Source organism: Anastrepha obliqua, chromosome 5, assembly GCF_027943255.1.
Source record: "Anastrepha obliqua isolate idAnaObli1 chromosome 5, idAnaObli1_1.0, whole genome shotgun sequence".
Classification (NCBI taxonomy): Eukaryota; Metazoa; Arthropoda; class Insecta; order Diptera; family Tephritidae; genus Anastrepha; species Anastrepha obliqua.
In genome coordinates, this window is record NC_072896.1 from 47,465,114 (window position 1) to 47,489,749 (window position 24,636).

The 24,636-nt window shown below is 37.3% G+C and overlaps 2 protein-coding genes across 6 annotated transcripts in view; one reads left to right on the forward strand and one right to left on the reverse strand.

Annotated features, from left to right (window-relative positions):
- Nucleotides 1–24,610, reverse strand: LOC129247841 (protein lev-9). 5 transcript variants are annotated; one of them, XM_054887183.1, is made up of 18 exons: nt 24,325–24,610; nt 23,523–23,798; nt 23,256–23,435; nt 21,781–21,972; nt 21,528–21,704; nt 15,151–15,333; nt 14,322–15,052; nt 13,943–14,231; nt 10,467–11,279; nt 10,234–10,397; nt 10,055–10,162; nt 9,666–9,991; nt 6,182–6,327; nt 3,675–3,789; nt 1,545–1,663; nt 1,320–1,479; nt 432–1,141; nt 1–358 (listed from the first exon to the last, which is right to left on the reverse strand). In XM_054887183.1, exons 1-18 carry the CDS (start codon nt 24,374–24,376, stop codon nt 159–161), a joined length of 4,941 nt encoding a protein of 1,646 aa, XP_054743158.1. In that variant the 5' UTR covers nt 24,377–24,610; the 3' UTR covers nt 1–158. The 5 variants fall into 5 exon arrangements, with proteins under 5 accessions (XP_054743158.1, XP_054743156.1, XP_054743155.1 ...); XM_054887181.1 differs by having other exon boundaries at nt 10,225–10,397; XM_054887180.1 differs by having other exon boundaries at nt 10,452–11,279.
- The window catches only part of LOC129247844 (uncharacterized), a 78,625-nt gene that overhangs the window by 31,512 nt on the left and 22,477 nt on the right, over nt 1–24,636 (forward strand). The gene's annotated exons all lie outside the window — the stretch shown is intronic.

Here is a 24,636-nt window from a genome sequence, read left to right on the forward strand (position 1 = left end):
TCTTATTTTCAAATGATTATTTTTGGTTACTTTTATTAAAACCGCTAAGCGTTTACAATTCAATCGACATTTGGTTTTTAATTTTCGCCCGGAAGGAATCGAAAAACTTTTTATTCTGTAAGAATATATTTTTCTAGTGTTGGTATTACACTTTCTCATTAGCCCATGATATTCAGATGCTTGTTCGCTTGATCGGCTGTGACGCATGTGGGTATAGCGCTGGACCACTTTCCGTTTTTCAAACACTTAAGCACCTTTGCACCACGCAATTCAAGGCCGGCATCGCAGGTGAATGTAATACTTTCTCCTATTGCATAATAGAACTTGACCGAAGACATGCGACCGCTGATAGCAGTGCCTGTGGGGGAAAATATGTGTGTATGTACATAAACATATGGACTTGGACAGAAAGTAAGTTATCTAAATTATACCAGGATATGAACAGGCTTGCACACATTTAGGTAGTCCTCCGGACCAACGTCCATTGTCTTGACAAGCTATTATGGGCTGTCCTTGCATCATGTACTCTGGATTACAATTAAATTGCACAACATCTCCAGCACGATATGGAGCGGATCCTTGTGCATATCCATTTAGTGGGGCACCTGGATTATCGCATTGCACCTCCACGCACGTTGGAAAGGGCGTTGCCCATTCTCCGGTTGGCAAACAAATAGCTTCAGCGGGACCGCGTAAACCATAACCTGAAGCACATGAAAATGCCGCTCTTCCACCAACCTCACGCGACAACACCGCCACTCTCGGTGAACTAATATTGTTCGGTAACGGAATATCGCCACATTCAACACTCTCGCATACTGGAAGTGGCGCACTCCAATTACCGCTAGGAAGACAAAACAGCTCTGATGCCCCAATCAAGGAATTACCATTTGCACAGGAGAGCAAAACGCGCGTACTTAATTTAGTGTCATTTGTATTTACAATAAGACCACGACGTTGTGGAATTTCTGGACAATTAATAGATTTAACGACCACTTCCACGGAGTGTTCATGTCGAGCTGGTGTTTGACAGGAATAAACTCCAGTATCTTCGTCAATTGCATTAAAAATGGTTAGTCGATATTCTAAAGTTGCATCACGACCCTCATCCGCCTCGGTGACCCAACCTTCGGAATAATTTCTAAAAACAGGGAAACGGAATGCATGCAATAAAATTTAGGGTCTGAGTTTTAAATCCATTTTAATTACTTATGCAAACATTAAGTTCTAGTAAATCCAAATCTTAGCTAAGAACAAAATTGAGTCTCAAAAAATATTTGATGAAACCCGAAATCCTTTTTCATTTAAATACAATTTACCTGAATTCATGGCTAACATTCCATTTCGGATTGCCAAATCGCCTCATCCAAAGACATTCCATATGTAAGGTTGTACCCGGGTAGACAATGAGTTTTCCATCGTTACTCTGCGCAATCGGTCCATTTTGATGTCTAAATAGTATAGTGGGTGCTTTTTCCACTATAATGCAAAACAGTTAAAATTAAAAATATGAATATGCTTTGGTATGTTTTCAATTTCCATACTAGCATAGTCATTTTCCTGATTCAATCCATGGCATGCTGGCTTATTGCCCGTCCATTCGGAATGTATGCAAGTCCTCTCATTACTGCCGACCATTGAGAACTTTCCTATGTCCACACATCTAAATATGCGTATAAGAAAATGGAATATGTTATACGAGTATGTATGTAAATATTTCATTTTGCCATTTGGGCAAGAAACAAAAAGGCAAAACATAATTTTCTTATTATCTACTTATAGATTTAACAACGGTGCGAATATTCGATCTTTCTGATTATAAAATAAGCAAATTGCAAGTGGTATTTCGATTTTTCGAAACTTTGGGAAGCAATAGTCTAAATTACAGTCTGTGTCAAAAGAAAAGAACCGGTTTTTTTTTTGTAACTTCAAGATATATTTCGTTCTGCTTTTCGCTGCGTAATAGTCCCACTCAAGGGCTACGACGCCGGTGCCAACTCAGGTTAGTGTCGTTCGAAACTTTTCCGTAAACGCAACCAAACAAAAGTGAGTGAGAAGTACGCGAAGCATTTCGAGGCGGTATTTTTATGCACACATTCGAACGCTAAAAAAACACTTTTTTTTGAATTTTTTACAGAAATATGGCTTAAGATACTTTAATAAAATCAGTTGCATGTTATTGTATATCTTTTCAATAAGTTTTTAAAAAATATTAATAATAAAATATTGACAAATAAGCCCATGACAGTTTTTTTGGAGATATGTTTTTCGAGAGGTGCTCTGCGGTGCCAATCGGCATTCGTCGTAGAATCATCTGAAACTAAAAAAGTCGAATTTTTCAGTTAAAGTATGACGTAATGCTCCCCCCCCCCCCCTTTAATAAAATTTTTTTTTTTCAGTTTTGTAATATAGTTTTGGTGGCAAAAAAACGCAAAACGAGCATTTTTGGCGAAAAATTTCGCCATATTTGTAAGTGATTTAGAAAACGTGTGCCAAATTTGAAAAGAATCGATTTAATAGTTTCGGAGTTGTGATTGGCACCGACTTTTAAGAAGTCGTTTCGGGAAAAACGCGTTTGGAAAAATGAAGCCGACAGCCGAGCCCTTGGGAATTGCCAAGCATCTATCGATGCTCCGCATTCGAGGTAGAGTGCCTACAATGGCTATAACTTTGAGAGTTCTACTCCGATCCACTTAAAATTTTGACACAACATTCTTGAAATGATTTACTATAAGATGAGTGAAGAAAAAAAATTTCGATTTTGTGACCCTACCCCCCCCTTAAAAAATCAAAAAAGTTTGTTGCGATGTGGACTCAGCGGTATAACGTGTACAAAAATGTTGATGAATTTTCCGAGTGCGGCTTGAAGCGTTGACGACAAAACAGGCGAACATATCCTATCGTTCCACATCATCAAAACCACTGCTCTCAGAAAAACACTTTGAGAAACAACAAAACAAGAAAATGGCCTCACAGTTATGGTCCTTAGACGCCAACCCCATTGAAAATGTTTGGGGAACTATGAAAACGCATTTTGTCGGAAAGCCAGTCCACGATTTAAAGCAACTCATGCGTCAAGTTCAAGGATCAAGGCATGCTGAGAAGATGCCAGGCTATAGTCGACAACCATGGACTTATTGAGTAATTACGACTCGTAGTTTTGCACATACTTTTATATAAAATTTTTCTTAAATATATATCTTTTATACTTCATGAATAATCGCGATTCCTTTTTTCTGTTTGAAATGTACACCGTCGGATTATTAAAAATTACCGGTAAAAAATTAAAATCTTTTCCGATTTTTATCTACAGTAATAGACATGTGGACGCGAAATTGAAGATACAATTAATCCCAAATTATTTAACTTTGAGGAAACTTAACTGTCTTTACAAAGCAATTATCCTGGAACCTCTCTTTCTTATCCGGAAATTCATTCATTTTCAAAAATACAATGATAAATGTTATTTCAGTTGAGCTAATAATGGTGGGATGATTTCAATGGCGGCAAGTGTATGTATTACTTTTTAAGATGATGATAGAATCGTAAAATAACAAATTAATTAATTTTCCCAAAAAAATTAGAGCTGAAGTCCGGTTCCGCCCTAAATATATTTATGTATATGTATGTAAACCTATTCATAAAATAAGCGAATGCTTGAATTGGTTACCTACCTTGATATTATGGTGGCACCAGGAGGGAATTCAACAACATCTTCCCGAATTTCAAGATCATTATAAAAACTCACTACGTTGGGTTCATTATTCTTAAACAAACAAGTACCGTTCGCTGAAAAAAAAATAAAGATAAAGTTATTTATTAATGCAATTGTGTGTGGATTTATGTATATTCTTACTACATTTTTATTGGATACTCTATATAAGTAGATTATTGGGATACCCGCGGCTTGTTGTTTCAAAGAGCTTTGCAGTTAATACAAATTTTATGCGATGGATTTCGAAACTGCAGTTCCGATAGATAACTTACAATAATACCCAATACTATTGTCGGTTCCAGTCAGCCCAAGGTAAAATAACCGTCGATTATGATTAAAAAGTTATTCAAATTACAACATCCACCACAGCATCCACTATAAGCTGCGCCCCATGATATATAACTCATTGCGAGATGACTATTGAACACACCTAAATAAAGCAAGATGCAATTGGCAACAAATTCATTTAAACAAAATAACTTTCTGCGAAGTCTCGTCTGAAAATGATACTATGGGCGTACATTGCCCAGAGTTAAGTAATACATATAATATATTATAGATGACTGGTTTGATGAATGACTCATCAATAATGAAACTAATATATGTCCAGCCATCTCCGAATCGACGATTGTAGATGGAGAGATCAGAATACATGCAAAAATTAGCAGAATGTTATGGCCCACCTACAACCTCAAACAAAGTTCATCATTGATAAACATCATCATCATTGGAGACTCACGGCAGTCATAACTGGCTTTTGGTCTGTCGGAGAACAAGCAGCCGCATACCTCACAATATACACTGTCACAGTTGTAAACAACCAGAGAAAAAGGAAAATATTTTCCTTTTCCTCTATGAATGCCCTGCCCTATGGAAGGAGAGATTGTTAACCCTGGGCAAACCATTGTTCGAGCGTCTCGAAAAGCACATTAAACAAGTTGGTAACGAGGATGTGGCAACAAAGTGGCGGAATAGCTGTTTTTTGGATTCTGGATGAATCCAACCCACCAACTAACCAACCACCCGTCAGAATTGTCTTCAAATTGGTGGGCAATGTTGGGATTATACAAAGGATTCAGAACGCATTGTTTACGACGGTCGCTTGTAAAGTCCGAGCAAAAATAAAAAGTAATTAATTTTTTGGGGTAAAGTTTTTATTTTTTTCTTTTAAACCTTTGTCCTTCGTCTAACACTGTTCTAGTTTCTTGACCCCTCCCGAATAATAAAATTCGTCCAAGTACGATAAATAGCCATTCGTTTCTGCAATCAACTCCTCGTTTGAATAATATCTTTTTCCCACCAGCTATTTCTTCAAATTGGGCAACAAACAGTAGTGCCATCTCTCTGGCTTTGCACGGACTTTTGAAACGACCCTCGTAACTTCTTGACTTACTCACCAACATCGCTTAAAAGTAGTCCGAATTTTTGTTAAATGGTTTTAAGAAGTCATTCAATAAGCAATTAAGAACTGTACCTGTCACTAGGCCATTTAATAACTAAACCAATTGCTAGAAAAATATCGTATAAGTAGTTAGTTTTGCCCTACCTCGAGTCAAAATATACCCCTGCAACACCTTACTGCGTGTCGTTTTGCGGAACAATGCTCCCCCAGACTAACAGTGGGAATTGAGTGGTTTTCCTTACAGAATGATAGAATACAAGATGTGTCCATCCGAAGCAAAATTGTGAGAGTAACTGCCACGTCAGAGGGGACTCGACAGCAGAATTATGCCTGATCATCACAGTTCTTACAGTTGCCCAATCAGTAGTTGTTCACACGGTGGAGAGAATACATCTATCATCCGTGGTTGTACAGTCGACAACGAAATAACATGGGCATTGACTGCGTTGATTTTTTGATATGACCAGTACAAGCTCAGTTTTTGCCGGTCTCTGTTACAAATCGTGTGATTCCTTAAAATTCGCCGAGAGCCGAATAATGGTTTGCGGATGTCGCCACCTTCTGTATTCTTTCAGTGTTTGCTCTTCGGTTAGTATGGGTGTCCCGAACTCATTTTTATATAGCAAATTTGATGTTGTAGACATGGCAGACCACATCTACCGGTGAGCAGTATTCGGCCCACACTAGATGTCCTCTTTCCACGTTTGCTCGTCATCATCGCGATTATATTTACCAGCCATCGATATCTGACTGAGGTCGAAAGTCGCTTGAACCGAAAGTAAAATAATTATTTCCGATCACTCCCTGGTCTGGAATGGTAATTAGAAAGTTTCTCTTTGCTTTTCTAAAGAGAGGACATTTTTTACTTTTTAACTCTTAAATCTTTCTATATATTCTTCTTCTCGACAAATACCAATCTAAATGTTTTGTCATTTCTTCGATTTTTTTATCCACGAATGATCGAATGGAGCTGCTTTATCTAAATTGTTTTGAAAGCTATATGCTTTCAAGCAAGCTTTCTTTTACATAAATTTCGTATAAGGCATTTATCATTTAATACTTACCGCAATTGTAGGAACGTCCAATCCATTGCCCATTATCGCATATAATCTTCCATGTGTTTCTTTCTCCCGCAGCACTTGGTATGCAATTGAAGAATATTTCTGTGCCGCTTTCGTATACGCCTTCCACATCGGAGAGGTCAGTATTTCTAAAGAAAGATATTGCTTATACATTGGCATCACTTGTGAAATACATATGTATGTATGTATACTTGGTTCAGTGCAGGCAGACAACTTCGTTAACCATGATTGTTGGAAGTATCTCAAATATCTGACTTCTCACTGCACTATAAAGGTTGTACGGGTTCCTTGGGATGAAAGTGAATGAACCTATTTACACCTAGTAAACTTTGCACAAAATATGGACATCACTTTAATTGCTTTAAATTATTGGCTTTGTTCTGCTTTCATTGCAAACGCAATTGACTATCCATGTGGGATAACAAGGTTAAAGTAATACGTCAGACTCGTAAACAGACTTTAACTAACTCGCTAGACTTAGTACACAGATCTTAATGGTTACTTAATGGCTCCAACCTTAAGAGGATGGACTTCTCTTTTAATGACTTTTGACATAACTGCTGTAATGAGTAGAAAGTGGAAAATATCGAAGATTACTGTTGAACCTAATCTGCACAACACGAAATCTTACGGATTACGGAACGTGAACCTTAGCTTAACATCTGCATACATTTTTATTTAAAAGCTAACTGGAAGTAGTCTTAACGAGCGTTCATATTTGCCAAGCTTACTCAGCCGTTCATGGGAAGGTAAAGAATGAAATATAATATTACTCACTCAAGTGACTCCCTTAGAAGTGATGCGAATGAAAGACAAACAAATAGTCAATGTTAAACAAATAGTCGGGACACTCCCATCGAAGCAAATATGTTACTCTCAGCGAAGTTACTCTCACAATTTTTGTTTGGAATACCAGACCTCGTAAACAAACCGCTCTCTTGACCCCGATTACGTCAGCCAATCAGCTGATTACTTCAAAATTGCTGAGAATCGGTTAACGATCTGAAGGTGGCCATACCTCTGCAATTTTTATATTGTGATTCTTGTATATGTACAGCACTGAGAATCTGCATTAATTACCGAGTGCCAGATAGTTAATAACATTAGCAACGAATCCTTCTTTAGACTGTGTAGGCAACTGAAGAGATATGACCACGAATATATGGAAAAAATCTACAGTTTATAGACCTATAAGCGATGAGGTAGCCCTTGGAGAGTTCAATAAAAAAGTTTTGCCGTAGATTTAAGTAGCTGGCGATGCTTCAACGATGAGCTGTGGAACTTTTGACTATCAAACTGATCAAAGTAGCTCAAAATCATCTAAACGATTAATGTAGGCAATCAAGATGATAAATAGGAAACTTTACAAATAAGATGTCTTGTTATAGGTAGTAGAAGTTGTTATGCAAAGTTATAATACTCTAGTTCTCTAGCGCTAATAATGTAAAAAAAGAGAATATCCTCTTAGCTGGATTAGGTCTATACTGTAATGGGCCACACTGAATTAGGAACAAAGTACCATTTACTAAATCGAAGAAAGTTTCAGTTGTACTATGTGTACTCAAAGGGAAAGCATAACGCCCAATCGTTTTGCTCTCGGGTTCGCTCATTGGAGTTTGGCTTCCGTTCTTAAACTGCTCTTAGTCACAGGTAAGAGGCGGGCTCGAATTGATCGGCGGAATGAATGGCGTTACCCTATAATAAATAGTGATCAGATTGGAGGTACTTTATCCAATAGGGGTTTTTTGACAGATCACGCGTGACTCATTGAATCATTACATTTTATCACCAACGTTTACAAATCGTACAATTGTATTACGAAATTCGACGCTCAGTGAAAAGTGTTAATCGCGCGCTCAGGCGAGCTTATGGTGTTCAGCGATGAGACCCATTTTGGGTTCAAGGGCTATGCCAATAAACAAAATTGCCATATTTGGGCTGAAGAGCAACCCGAAGCCATTCAAGGACAGCCATTACATCCACTGAAAAAAACCGTTTGGTGCGGCGTATGGACTGGAGGAATCATCGGCTCATATTTCTTCAAAGATGAGGCTGGCGCCAATGTAACAGTGAATGGTGAACGCTATCGCACCATGATAAACGACTTTTTCATGCCGGAAATTTAAGCTCGTGATCTCCACAACAATCTCTCCAACAAGACGGCGCTACTTGCCATACAACCCGTGAAATAATGGATTTACTGCGTCTCCGTTTCGGTGAGCCAGTGGACTGGCCACCAAGATCGTGTGATATCCCACCCTAGGACTTTTATTTGTGGAGGTATATAAAGTATAAATGCTTTGTGAATAAACCAGCTTCGATTTAGGCCAACAACGATACTTTAGTACTGTTAAAGGTTACCTGTATGCCGCCATGTCTGAATTTGGTATCCCCGCAAAACTAATACGGCTATGTAAGATGACGTTGCTCAACACCAGCAGCGCCGTCAGAATTGGGAAGGACCTCTCCGAGCCGTTTGATACCAAACGAGGTTTCAGACAGGGTGACTCGCTGTCGTGTGACTTCTTTAACCTGATGTTGGAGAGCATCGTACGAGCCGCAGAACTTAATCGCTCAGGCACAATTTTTTATAAGAGCGTACAATTGCTGGCGTATGCCGATGATATTGACATCATCGGCCTTAACAACCGCGCTGTTAGTTCTGCCTTCTCTAAACTGGATAAAGAGGCAAAGCGAATGGGTTTGGTGGTGAACGAGGACAAAACGAAGTACCTCCTGTCTTCAAACAAACAGTCGGCGCACTCGCGTATCGGCACCCACGTCACTGTTGACAGTTATAATTTTGAGGTTGTAAAAGACTTCGTGTATTTAGGAACCAGCATTAACACCGATAACAATGTCAGCCTTGAAATCCAACGTAGAATCTCTCTTGCCAACAAGTGCTACTTTGGACTAAGTAGGCAATTGAGCAGTAAAGTCCTCTCTCGACGAACAAAACTAACACTCTACAAGACTCTCATCATGCCCGTCCTAACGTATGGCGCAGAAGCTTGGACGATGACAACATCCGATGAAGCGACGCTTGGAGTGTTCGAGAGAAAGATTCTGCGTAAGATTTTTGGACCTTTGCACGTTGGCAACGGCGAATATCGCAGACGATGGAACGATGAGCTGTATGAGCTTTACGACGACATAGACATAGCGCAGCGAATAAAGATCCAGCGGCTTCGTTGGCTGGGTCATGTCGTCCGAATGGATACAAACGCTCCGGCTTTGAAAGTATTCGATGCGGTACCAGCTGGTGGTAGCAGAGGAAGAGGAAGGCCTCCTCTGCGTTGGAAAGATCAGGTGGAGAAGGACTTGGCTTCACTTGGTGTGTCCAATTGGCGCCGGTTAGCACGAGAAAGAAACGACTGGCGCGCTTTGTTAATCTCGGCCAAAATCGCGTAAGCGGTTATCGCGCCAATTAAGAAGAAGAAGAAGTAAAAATAAAAGAAATATTTACTTGTAAACCAACGCGCCATCGGATATGCTGGGAGGACCACACATTTTCGATTCTTCTGTTACGTTTTCTTCCGTTGCATTAGCCACGTCTTCAGACTCCGAATTATCAAGGTTTAATGTTATTACATTATTCGATTTCGAGTTTGTATGTAGCTCAGATGGCACTTCCTCACGTGATTTGCGTTGACCCGTCTCACAGTGTATAGCTTGTGGGCTTAAGTTACCTTTATTACAGCTCATTTCAATGGGCATGACATTCGTTGAATGATCACAATGCGCAGTTACCGTGCTGCCGTGCCCTATTGTCAGACCTGGACGATAGCCACCCTTTAGAGAATATTTGATTTGCTATTCATGGTAAATCTTCATGGTATTTCACAAAATCTTTACCTCATATATTATACCCGGTAGAGCTGGTAGCGTACAAGGTATGGAGACACATTCTGAAAATGCATTCACGGACCAACTGCCATGCGCACAACGCAGTTGTGCAGACCCCTGTAAGATCGAAAGATATTTAAGGTATACGAAATTTTTGGTATACAATTTGACATAGAGACCTTTCTTACCTGGATATTAAAACCATCATCGCATTCGAGTGTTATAAATTCGTTTGACTCGATTTCTTCATATGTTGTTAATGGTGATAGTGAGAGTTTATCGGCAAGCATTTTCGTTTGTGCTTCCACTCTATAGTACCTTCCATTCTCCACTGCCGGCACCAAACATGGTGCTGCAATGCATTTAGTTAATATAAATCAATTTGTTTAAGATTAGTGTAAAGGACTTTCCTGGACATTACCTGAAAGGCACTTGGGCGTATCAGGTTTCCAAATACCGCGTATGCAACGCGCAGTCGTATTTTCGCCTTTTATGTTCAGCTTAAAACCGGCATTGCATTCTAAATGAAGCATAATGCCCACGCTATTGCGACCAGGTGCTTTACCGGGTCTCACAACAGTAACATTTGCGAATTGTTCCCAATTCAGATCCTCACAGGGACCACGTAAACGTTTTCTGCCTTCTTTGGATTCAATTGGGTCAACTGTGTCATCATCAGGTGTAAGCGGAGGCGGTGTCAACTGATTGGTATTGCTACGTTTGCGTCGTCTTCGTACAATCTGTGATTTGAGTTGTTCTATCAAATCTGTTTCGTTTTGAGTTTGCGGCGAATTTCGAAAGTCGTTAAAAAAATAACTCGCAGAATTGCCGCCGTATAAGACATTCTCATTGTGGTTCGGTTTATGTGCGTTATAACGAGAATTTTGGTTGATATTAGGGAGTGGTATCTTGGCAGACACCTGATGTCCTAGTAATTCGTGTTCCTCATTCTCCAGACTTAAAAAATCATTATTCGACGTTCGCGACTTGTGCGTAGCTTTGTACCGCGTGAGTAAGTCGGGACTAGTATAGGTGTTGTACCAACGCCCATCTTGTACTTGTATCTTTTTGGCGGGATTACGAAAATCCGCCGGATTTTGCAATCTACTATAGCCCAATAAATTCTTTACATAATTTTGATATTTTTGTTTGATCTTCTGATAATACTTGGAGTATGCCTGATCAATCTCAGAAGGATTTCGTTTAATTCTAGTTCTGGGAGCGTTATTGGTATCTGAAAACAATAAGAGAATGGCAATTTGTTCAAACATTGCATCATTAGCAATAAAGGGATTCTACTACATGCATACATATGTATAAAAAGATAGATTGTATAGAGTTGAGTTTTTTTTTAATTTGTAAGATATTTGATTGTGACAAAGTACTGTAGTATTGGATGTGCAATAATTTTTGACGTGATAACGTCTTATAATTCGATTTAACAGGCTGCACGCACGAAAAAATGTGTCGTTACCTTGCTCATTAGTGTTACCTTGCTCATTGCCGTTACTTTGCTCATTTGTCGTTACCTTGCTCATTGCCGTTACCTTGAATGAACTGCAAGCGAAAGCGCGGAGCGAACGACAAAGCAAACAAAGCAAACGAACGGCAACGTTCGACATCTTGCTCTCCCCTACTTAAGTGAGCGTATATGTGTATGTATATGCGCATATGTACATATATAAATTCACGTATTTGTATTTGCATATGCCTTCTTATTGATTATTATTAATTTGATTTACTTGAAAAATTTAAAATAAAACCAAGTTTGTTAATAATACCTGTTGTTTTAATATTATTATTATTTTTTGACGTGATAACGTCTTATAATTCTATGTAGCCGGCTGCACGCACCAAAAAATGCGTCGTTATCTTGCTCATGCGTCGTTACCTTGCTTGAACAGCATGTTATGTTATGATACGTTATGTTATGTTAAGTTATGTTATGTTATGTTATGTTATGTTATGTTATGTTAAGTTATGTTATGTTATGTTATGTTATGTTATGTTTTGTTATGTTATGTTATGTTATGTTATGTTATGTTATGTTATGTTATGTTATGTTATGTTATGTTATGTTATGTTATGTTATGTTATGTTATGTTATGTTATGTTATGTTATGTTATGTTATGTTATGTTATGTTATGTTATGTTATGTTATGTTATGTTATGTTATGTTATGTTATGTTATGTTATGTTATGTTATGTTATGTTATGTTATGTTATGTTATGTTATGTTATGTTATATTATGTTATGTTATGTTATGTTATGTTATGTTATGTTATGTTATGTTATGTTATGTTATGTTATGTTATGTTATGTTATGTTATGTTATGTTATTGTATGTTATGTTCAATCAACTCTATTTTCGGTACAGCCATCAAAGCTGTCTTTGCTTTTTCCATTACTTCTTTTTGGCTGTTAAAACGCCTGTCCCGTAGTTGTTTTTTGACTCGATCAAACTGAAAAAATCGCTGGAAGCCATATCAGGTGAATTCGATGGCTGTTGGACTGTATTCGTTTCGTTCTTGGTCTAAAATTCACGGATAATTATGGCACTCCACGAGTTGTTTTTTCCCAAATTCTTAATTTTTTGGCGAATTTTTCCACGTAAACATCTCATAACGCCCAAATAATGTACCTTATTTATTATCTAACCTTTTGGCAGAAATTCGTAGCTTACAATACCGTTGTAACCCATAACAAATAGTCAGCATAGGTTTCTTTTTTGACAGAAAACGACGTGGTTTTTTGATCTTGGTTCATTTGGAGCTCTTCAGTCACTCGCTTCATGTCTCATGTCGTATTCATAAACCCACGTCTCGTAAACCCAGTAATAATGTCTCCTTTGGGATCAACTTTATAGCAAAACGGCGCAACCCCAACTCATTATTTAAACTATCCTGAATGTATTTATATGTAATGGAAACGGATCCTGTGCTAGCTCTCTGATGGGTAATTTGCCATTGAATCCACACAAAATGTAATACAAACTCATTGTTGCAACTTCAAATCCATTTTTAAACTAAATTTACTTAAGATGGCGTAACATTTACAAATATCAAGCAATGGCGATAAAATTTTGATGGGAATGTTAACCACAGATATGGCAACCTAACCAATAAAAGTAGACCTCCAAATAGTGGACTGAGAGCATCTCCTTGCGGTCGTTCCGAGAACTTTGATTTTATTCAAAGTATTTCCCTTCGATAGCTACGACATTTTTTATATTTGAGGGAGCACCGAATCGGTCATCTCTTCAGAGGTCAATAACGACCCAATTTTTGAAGCCATCAACTGAAGCGTATGTATTCTGGACCAGTCATTCTGCTTTGATCGAAACGAATGGTAGTCAGAAGGGGCGATGTCTGGGCTAAAGGGCGTATGGGGGTAAGACTTCCCATGATGATACTTTAAGTACAATTATCTTTTTTTTTGCCCAAGAGCTTACTTTGTTTTGCTCGAAAAAGTACATTAATAAAATTTTGAAACCTTAAATACCACACTACTTCCCATTCGTCGAAACATGCGGCCGATCATTGTCATGACGGAAAATCAATAACTTCTACCTCATTGCCCATCCGAACGATTTTAGTTCAATGCTCGTTTTAATTTGATGAGTTGCTGTCGGCAGCGCTCCCCATTAATGATTTAACCCAGCTTTAGTAGCTCATAATACATTACACTATTCTGCTCTCATCAAATACACAGCATTACCTTCGAACCAAGGATATTCGGCTTTATGGGAATATTCGATGAGCCGGGTTGGCTGCTCGTAGTACAACCGCTTAAACGTAAGTGTGCTTGCTCACTATATCCTTTTTTTCATATAAAAATAGTTCTTAAAAATAATTTACATATGAAAAGGTAAAAGTAAATAAAGGTAAACTCTTACCAATTCCCACAGCAATCGCTTTTAATGGTTGGTGTGCGCTTTCGTTTATTATCTCATCTAGTTTTCGTCGCAAATCTCTTTTGTTGCGTAATAAGTATTGAGATCGTAGATAGCGTAATTCTATAGATCGTCTTTTACGATTCCATCGCAGTCTCGGATGTTGCCCCAGTAAGCATTGTGGTAGCTCCAAAGGCCGCCATTTGCCGCCAACGCACGTAGCACCCGGTGGACCCACCTCTAAAACATATCCCTTGTCACAGTCGTACATTATTTGCTTGTTATTAACGATCTATAAAGAGTATATATTTTTTATGGAAACTTCAAAAAAGTATTGTGGAATTTTATATTAACTACAATTGTGTTGCTGTCGTTTGCGAACCTTTTTCACATACGGCCTGTAATCATAGAGTCCCATATTCCCAACAAGCAACACTTTTCCATTTGGAATGTAACCGGGGAATGAGCAAAACACTTCTTGGCACTGAGGAGTTTCACCAGTCCAATTGCCGAATGAGCACGTCAGCACGTATTCATTTGGATCGGTTACATCCTTACCCTCGGGGCTGATCAGTTTAAAGCCATCCTTACATTTAAATCTAGCTTTCATGCCATGTTCCGTCTTTGGGGCGAGCACCATACCATGCTTTGGTGTCCTCGGCATATTCTTACAACGGGCAGGCACACAGCGAGGTATAATACTCCAAGTTCCGTTATTACACGTCGGAGGACTCAACAATGACACCGGAAATTCATAGTTTTCGTCGCACTTCACCTCCAAAGCAGTACCATGTTTGACTTTTTCCACGCCGCTGCTCGATGTTGATGGACTTTGCGTCGTTGTTGGTGTTATAATGGTGGTGCCATTTTCATCTGTGATGATTTCAACAGGTATAACGTAACCTTGAGAAATGGCTGGTACAACACATGGTGCCAAACATTCGGGCAAGGGGTTACGCCAACGACCATCAATTTGACATACACTCGATGAATGGCCTTGTATTAACATTTCCGGCTGACATCGAAAGATTATACTAGCTCCAAGCCCAGTACCAGCTTCGATATTTTCAATCCAGCCATTATAAAGTACACCCGGGTTGCCGCAGTTAATTTCTAAAACCGGTATTATATATGCAAGTATGTGTTAGTGCATATGTATGTGGGGATTTATTATATATGTATTTTATTAAGTCTAATCAATTTATTTATACCTTTGCATGTAGGAAGGGTTCCACTCCATTTCCGATCGGCACCACATCTACTACTAGTTTCTCCTACCAAGGTGTAACCGTAACGGCATTCGTAGCTTACCACAGAGTTATAGGCGGTGGTGGTATATGTAGCTTTGCCGTTGCGCGGATTCTCGGGTGTTGGACATATAACGGATGTAACCACTTGAATAAGAGATATACAGGTTGTACAATTTGTATTAGTACAATATTATTTTTTATTAATAATATTTTTTTAGCATATTTGCAAATTACAAACATGCTATTAAGTATAACTAGTACAAAGAGTTTGTCAAGAAAACTAACAACTACTAACTGACATTCTAAAATGTGCAAGTTATTTGCACTTCCTTAATTAAAACCATCGCTTCTTATTGAATTTGTAGCCTTTCAAAATATGCTTTTATATAATGCGAATCTTAAATTGCTCAAATCTAAAATATTACTGCGTAAGCAAAAATTAAGAATGTATAAAGCACTCATACTCGTACGACCTGTGCTTATATACTCGTATGGCTGTGAACTATGGACGCTAAAAGCTAACGAGACAAAACAGCTAATGTGCTTTGAAAGAAGAGTGCTCCGAAAGATCTACGGTTCGCTTAGACTGGCAGATGGCACTTATTGCATTAGACAAAATGCCGAACTGGAATACATAGTTAAGGAAGAAACTATAATAAGATTGATTAAGTGTTAACGACTTTGATGGCTGGGACATGTGGCGATCAACGAGAAATGCACTAGATCTTCGCCCAATTGGAAAAAGAAAACGGGGACGCCCGAGGAAAAGGTGACTAGAAGATGTGGAAGCTGATCTTACGAAAATGCGCGTCCAATGTTGGAGGGAAGCTGTGAAGGAAGCAATGGTTAACCAAGGGCTGTGACGCTAAGAAGAAGAAGAAGTCTTTCAAAATAATTTGATGATCTTATGATACTTTCACATATAAGTAGATTATCTACTTTTTCGAGCTTAACTTCCAATCTGTAATTAAAAAGCGAGTTTACCCATACAAAAATTCTCTCTCGAAATCTAAAATTATAAAATAATCCTAGATTATTACCACAATTTTTAAATACAACTCTGTGTTTTTACAAATGTAAGTTAGTTTTATAGTGCACAGAGGAACTAGAGCTGCTTGGCTACTGGTTTTAAATTACTCGGATATGGGTTCCCGGTCATAGGAACATAGAGGGTAATGAAGTGGCAGATGAGCTAGCAAGAAAAGGTTCGACATTAGACATAACAGAGGCGGTGGAGGTGACTACGTCTTGTAACAAAATAAAAACATCCATTGCTTCGTACTACTCTGCTTTAGCCGAAAGAAGGTGAAACCAAATAAATACGTGTGGTGCTACAAGAACAACATGGCCGTCGTACAACATCCATAGCGCGAATTATTTGTTAGGATGCTCTCGGCCAAACACTTAACTGCAACCGTTACTGGTCACTGGAAAGCAGGGGATCCCGCAGCCAGACTTAACCTCCCTTTCAATCCCATCTGTAGAAGATGTGAAGCGGAAGGGGTGAAAGAAAGTCTCTTCCACTATCTATGCGAATGTCCAGGTCGAGCTAAAGCAAGACTTTGCTCTTTCGGCAATCCCTTCTTACAGCAAATTAATAAAATCTCTGACGTAGAGATAAAAAGTTTGCTGGTATACCTAGATCTAACGAAATGGATCTGAATTAAAAAGAGAAAGAAAAAAACAACAACAACGAATATAAAAAGAAATGTCAAAGTAAAAACTAAATAAAATGGACGCCGGCAAAAAAACAGGTTTGTATACATAATTATGTTAAAATTTTCAAAATTTTCAATATTATTAATTATGTATTCATATAACAGAAAAAACGTGTGTCCATAAACGCTTTCTCCTCTTATTACTTATTATAAAATTTAATGTCGAATTTCAAATGCGTATTGCTGACATAATTTTTTGAAGCCTCAGTAAGCGTCGTTTACGGATTTCATCCAACTGTTTATTATAAGCAGCCAATTGCGCAATTAAATTAACTATTCCTTCTCCTTTTCTTTTCTTTATACCGTTAATGATAATTAAACAAACCAAAAACTCCAAAATATTCCACCAAATCAATTTGTATGACGAAAAACCTTTCAAGTATTGACAGCTGATTGTCAGTTTTGCAAATAATCTGCCACATGTGAACGGGTAGATTAATTTTGTGGATTTATTGGTAATTACTGCATATGTGAATGTACTTTTACTTAATTACCAGCACTTCGTAACGGTAAACTTTATAAATCCACCAAAGCAAGCAAAAACAAAAATACAAAAACAAAATAAATGCTTATCTCAGTTGTCAAGTCAGTGTTTTTATATATCTATTTTTGGTATCGTTTGCTATGATGATTTGATATACCGTTATTTCACTAAGTTGTTACACATGCGCGATATGTTGATCAAAATACCAAATCGTACATAAATTGTAATAAAAATGCTTGAAAAATGAAGGATAATAAATTTACCAGGTTTGCTCTTTAACTATGGTGAAAGAGAAAATTGTGAGGAGGACTTTGGCTGTCATGTCACTTGGAAGATTCAGCCGAATTCCGCACCATCATTTTAGCCATGAAAAAGCTCCTTAGAAAACAAAACGGTAATAATTCTTTTTGGTAAGTTTTATTTATGACAACTTCATTCAAATCGGCGGTTAACGCAAACAAATCCAATCCTTTTTTGGAGAAGCAGCCCGAAACATGAGGGGCTTAACTGACTAATGAGCCCCTTAACTGAATGCTTTACAGTTCATTGAAGTTGCCGATTACAAGAAGTCCACCAAGACCGACATGTGCAACAATTCGCTGAAAAGGAAGATTCATCCGTTAACATTGCGTTTGCCCAGATCAGTTCTGAATTTGCCTTAGCCCATGCGAAGGGGGTATTTTTCCAACGAGTCATAGTGAGAAACGGTTTGTTCAATGTGCTCCGGAATTTGAGGTCTTCTGCACGAAATGTCCTCGAATCGTGTCTTTGGGTACATTAACATCACTTTTCCCTAAAATTGCTTCGGCTTTATAATTTCGGTTTTGTCACAAAAAACATCAATGATCTTCTGATCTTGCTTTGGGCCTCGTCCGGCCATGGCATCCATTTATTTATGAACGCCTTCGACTTCTTCAAATATTTTACTGCAGAAACTCGTAACATTTTTGGAGCTTTAGGGTGTGTACATAGGAAATCGTTCTTTATACGCGGAACTCATTTTATAAAAACAACGCATGCTTTCTAAATTTATCAAAAAACTGACAAATTACACAGCCCGTATTGCGAAAAGGATTTAGCAACAAGAATGTAGCAATTTTTTTATAATGGAACTCTAAATTGGCTTTTTGAAGGTCACGCTTCTATTGGACAGATTGTACAAACACCCTCCAGATAGTCGAAAAAAAATTACCTTTTTACAAATTTACTTTTTCCAATGAATATTTTGTGACAAATAGCTTTTATAAACCAATATATTGGCCTTCTGCTTTTATATACAATTTTGTCACTTTTTCCGGTTTATAAAACCAACTACCTATCCATCTATTTATGGTCGTCACAGCATCTTAATTTGCTGCAGTCAATTGTAATAGTCACATTTGGCACCAATCAATTGAATAGGGCTTATGGTATCCTGAAATAATTTGCCGTTTGTCAGAAATTAACTCACACCTCTTTACCAAAGAGATAGATTTTTTTGCCGTCTGTCAGCTTGTTTGATACTAATACTCATATATGCTCATACTCGTATAATTGCCGCTTACACCATTTTTGGTTGTTTGGCTGAACTCTTTTTCTTATTTGTGGCGCGCGCTGTTGTTGTTCTACAAATGGAGGGAACTACAGTTTTAAGCCCACTCCGAACCGCAGATATTGAGCAACTTTTACATGACAGAAACATACTCGAAGGTTTGCCATTGCCTGCCGAGGGGCCACCGCTATTAGGAACAACGTTTTCTATTATTTGGTGTTTCATGCACGGAGACTCGAGCCTGAGCACTGCCTGCGCGTAATTCCTCCCATGTGAACTTAAATCTAATATCGTGTGTGCAAAATAAAGGAATTAACCGAGCTTTCGAAATCTTAAAACAATTTTTCTGTATCGCTACCAGGCTTTGAAAAACAAATTGATATATTTTATTACAGGAAAAATTTGAGAAATGCATTTGAGCTCAGGAATCCAGAAAAAACTCCCTCCCAAACAGAATTTCTTGGTATTTGTCAAGATAATTATTTGAAAACCTGTGTTACGTATTTAAACTTACGAAAAATTTGCAAACTGTTACACCTATTCCGCAAAAATTTAAACAAATCACAATATTTGGAACCTGATATTACATGGCAGATCCATTTGGCGACGACTATGAATTTTTATAAGTGATAAATGGGCAGTAATAAATTTTTTCAAACCTAGATAGCGACACCTAAAAGTTATTTTAAGGGGACAGATACCTGTAAATTTTTTTTTTTTTATAAAATGTTAATATAGTCCTTTAAGAATATGTCAAACAAATTTTAGAACGTAAATTTTAGTATTTCTTATATTATAGATCGTCAACCGTGGCGACTCTATTCTTTGCGTTCGAGCGCTGGGAGAGGTATAGTTACGTTGCCGACTTTAGACGAGTTTTTCTCAAAACTATATTTTTAGAATTGGCGTACACGAAAACTCGAAAATTGACCGATTTCCCTAAAATTTTGCACACATCTTGTTTATGATATTACTTTCTATGTGAATTTACAAGTTGGCGAAAATTTTTCGAAAAAATAATTTTTTCGAAGCAAAAATAGTAGGAAAATTCGCCCCAAAATTCATTTTTTTAAGCATTTGAGAAGCCCCGCTGTGACCTTCCTGGAAGAATTGAGTGTACATCCGCCATTTTAAATGATTAAAAAAAAATGTTTATATTATTTTAATGCATAATTAAACTGTATGCCAATTTAAAAAAAATATATACTGACTTCTTCATTTTAAATAATTTTAATGAAAATCAGGCGTTATGAGATGCTTACTTGAAGGAATTTCCAAAAAAAGAAAAGGAAAGGACTAGTGATTTTTACACCATGATAACGCCCCGTCCCACAGTGCCATTATTATCCCTAAATTGTTTACCAAGAACGAAACGAATACCATCCAACAGCCATCGAATTCACCTGATATGGCTCACTGTGCTTTTTTCTGTTTGATTGAGTCAAACACCCACACGCATTTTAACAGCTGAAAGGAAGTAATGGAAAAATCAAAGACGGTTCTGATGGCTATACCGAAAATAGAGTTCCAGAAATGTTGCGAGAGCTGGAGCAAACGTTGGCATAAGTGCGTTGCAACTGATGGGGAGTATTTCGAAGGCAATAATAACACTTTTGAGGGACAAACTTTTATTTTGAATTTTTTGAACATATTCCGGAAACTTTTTGATCAAGGTGGTACACCCGCTTACACCCTTTTTGGCTGTTTGGCCGAGCTTCCCCTCCTATTTGAGGCATGCGTCGTAATGTTGTTTCGCAAATGGTTACAGTTTTAAGCCTACTCCTAACGGCAAATGTTATTTCATTGCAGCTGGGAGTGAATACCCCTATTATAAGAAAACCTATAAATATTTTCTTATTTGATGTATTAATATTTATGGGAGGATTTTATACAAATCCCCCACTGAAATACTCAAAGATACAAGCAGGAAGCAGATGGTAGGTGGTGGTAGGTGATCTCCACTTCACCTAAGCTTTGAAAAGTAAAGGAGTCAAGTGGTTAAAAATTAGTTGTTGTTGAACCAAAGGTATGCAAATATTGTATATATGTATACTAGTGTCTGTTAATTAATGTTTTTTTATACATATGAAAATGTTAAAACTGTTCAAACATCACCAAAAAGTTACCGCAAATTGGAAAAGTATTAAAATAGAAAACAAGTGGAAGTTTTAGATGAATTTCTAGCCAAATGTAACTAAGAATAAAACAACTTTTTTTCGTTTATATATATGTATATATTTGCGGTAACTTTATTTGTAACATTGTTTATTGAACATTTAAACCTAACAACAATTAGAGATTGAAGAGATTTTCTGCAAGCAACAAATATTGCATTTATGTGTTTTGCTGAAAGAGTTCACAGAGACAAATTAACTATTCGATGTTTTCTTATTTTGGTTTTTGTTTTTCTTTTCTTTTTGGCTTTTTGATTGGCATTTTATAACTCTATTGACATAGTTTTTGGAATTTCTGTAACTGCTTTTATAGTGGTTTGTTTGCTACGACGGTATTATTATCATTTTTCGCTAATACAAAAAATATTTAAAAATAATAATGTTAAATTTTTAGAAAATTAAGGTAATCGCTTTATATTTATTTTACTTACAAACACATGTGGGCAGTTCCTTTGGCACCCAGGATCCATCTGACTGGCAATAGCGCTCATGTTTGCCCACCAATTCATAGTTGTTGCCACAATTGTAACTAATCTTACAACCGAAGGTGTAGCACTCGCCAGCGTGCCAGCCGTAAGCTGGATCCGGTGGTTGTCCACAAGATCTTGCTGCAAAAAAGAAGTAAAAAACCGAAAAGAAATATTGGAAAAAGTCTATCGTCTTTGGTTTTAGAATAGACATTACGTTCGCATTGTATATCCGGTCCGTACCAGCTGGCCTGGCCATCAATAGCAAGACATTTAGCGCGAGGAAATCCATTTGTGACGTAACCAGTGTGACAATGATATTGAACCGTAGAGTCGAGATCGAAGGTCTCCTGCTCGGGCAAGGCGGAATGGCGGGCGTGCTCTATTTGCGGTGGCTTGAGACAGTAAACTGTGGATAGAGAAGTAAATGTAAATCAATTGCTAATATTCCATATCGAAAATATAGTTTTAAAAGATTAATAAAAAAATAGTAATACAACTTTATTTACATGTAACTATTTTAAACAGCTTTTACAATAATATTATATTCTTGAGATGTGTGCAGGCCCCGTCTACTTACATATATTGTGTGTGTCTCGTTATTCTACATATGAGGGCCCTTTCAGTGTTTTGCCGCCTCTGAACAGAAAATAATTTTTCTAAGATCTTTCATGCATTCGAAGGTTCGACACTGCTTACTGAGAAGCTCCCGTGGTTATAAAAAACAACAGTTTGAGTTTGTCTGCAGTTTGAACGACCACACAACCTAATACCTGTAGGATATGCGTTAAATATTCGGTTCGGTCGGCCCCCAGCATTACATCGTGCACTTCTGCGATATGGTAATATCAATCTCAATGTTAGTCGATCAGCATCCCCATATGTCATATTGTATAATGTTATGTTTACACATACATATGTAACACAAATTTGTGTTTTATGGATTTTATTGTGTTTGACTTCTCAAAGCCAGAATAATATAAACAGTCTCAATAATACCTTAACTTCTTAACGCTTACGGAATTTATTGTTATAATTTTTATTAGGATCGAGGTAAACAAAGCATAAGGTAATGGATAAGTATCATAATTTATGAAAAGTATCATTAATGTCTCTTAATATGGTTTACAAAAATGATTAGCCGAAGAGAGATTTTTGAATCACAATACTCATTTAGGATCGATGTAAACAAAGCATAAGGTTATGGATGAGACCAGAACGGCATACTGTCGTGGGCACAATACACTTACACATACTGTACTTACAGTGTCTGTAAATATATTTTCTGTTACCCAGCTGAAATATCGCGTATATTTTCTGAGTTAATAAAGTTGGGTGCATCATAAATATTTTTTTATGTACGGTGATATTATTGCTAGACATAGTATGTATGACATATCCTATTGACATAAGAAAAGACGGTTAGATAATTCCTAGTAATGTGTGCTATTTAACAAGAGCATTATTCGTTTCGATTTTCATGATTTACTTCAGAAGTTGGATCACTGTTTGGGCTAGTATTTGTCTCATGGTTTGGCACTCCTCAGATTTAATCATATATCATTGATTTAGTCAGCTTGGGACACAAAGATTCTTCCAAATCGCATAATATTTATTGTAAACAACTACTTGCCCACTTTGACTCCTCTTTGTGGGCAAATTACGTACAATTTAAAAATGTTTGTCACTTACTATTTTGCTTGCAAGCTGGTTCGGCTCCCGCCCAATTTCCATCCGCTTGACAGAGACGACTTTGTAGTCCGACAACATGATAACCATGGGGGCATGAATACGTGGCACGCGCTCCGAAATGCCTGCCTGCAACGGATACCTGACCTAGTGAAGGTTGTGCCAACTCAGGGCATTCTCTATCTGTAGGAATAACATTTTTTTTTTCAATACATACATACACACTTTATAAATATTTTTACTTTTTCGTAGCAATTCGGCAGTGCTCACCTGGCTTGATACAGGACATTCCACATACACCGTCACATAGGCACTTTTTCTTTTTACTTTTACAATCCTCATCCGAAGAGCATTTTCTTAAACATTTTTGCCCAAGAAGTGTTGCCTGCTCTTCATCTCTGGGACACTCAGTGGATGGTGAATTTCTAGGATTCTTGTAAACTCGTCCATCATCATCAACCTCAGACGAGTCGTCATCTTCATCCCAATCTTCATCTTCGTCATCTTGAGGAACCTCTGTTTGCGTTTGTGTTGGTACGGAAATAACTGGAAAATGAAAGTAAAATTAATACAATAAATTGTACAAAAATAAGAAAAAAGCATGCAAATTTAGTGACAAAAGGGAATACGCTAGAATCGATAAATTGCATTTTCCTTTAAATTAGAGAAAGATTCGTTACAGCACGTATATACACACACACACACACATGCGTAAATGTATTTGTACATATACATACATATGCACCTGAGCCTAAGCTAGCCTCTTTAAGGCTAAATTCTTTGTTTTCATAAAAATTTTTTTCCAAGATTCAAAATGTAAACTTTGACCTACATACACACGAACACATTCCCTATAATATGCAGATGCAGCTTAAATTTTAGTGATGAAGGGCGACCATTGTATAGAGTATTTGCTGACTTGCGCACAACAAATTCGTGCTTATATAATAAGAATATATTTTTTGGACGACATCTTATTAAACAAAATTAGCCCAATTAATAAAAATATTATTAGTTTGCCCTTTAATCGTTGCAGCGACGATTGCAATTATTTTGTAGCTCAAAGATGTACCTTTATATATGAGAACTGTCACCACCAAGAAATGGACCAGCAGTTTATTCATAATTACGTTTTAAATTTTTGTTATAGACTTTTCAATGTACATTAATTTCAAATGTGAATCAACTTTTCCCTTTAAATGTATTCAAATAACTATTTTAACGCTTTTTAAATCAATGAATTTTTTAAATTGTATTTTAATAACTTCATCGATTGAATTGACTTGTGATTCTGTTGATGCTGAAACTTAAACTACACACCACGTAAGTACACATTAAAATGAGAGCAGAGAAGATGACAGTCTGCTCGGATGACAGAAGATGT

Coding starts and splice junctions, on each gene's coding strand:
- LOC129247841 (XM_054887179.1), bottom strand. CDS start 24,376: ATGAATAAACTGCTGGTCCATTTCTTGGTGGTGACAGTTCTCATATAT. Junction 21,973..23,255: donor ACCAGCTTGCAAGCAAAATA/GTAAGTGACAAA, acceptor CTCTATCCACAG/TTTACTGTCTCAAGCCACCG. Junction 15,334..21,527: donor GGAACTGCCCACATGTGTTT/GTAAGTAAAATA, acceptor CTCTTATTCAAG/TGGTTACATCCGTTATATGT.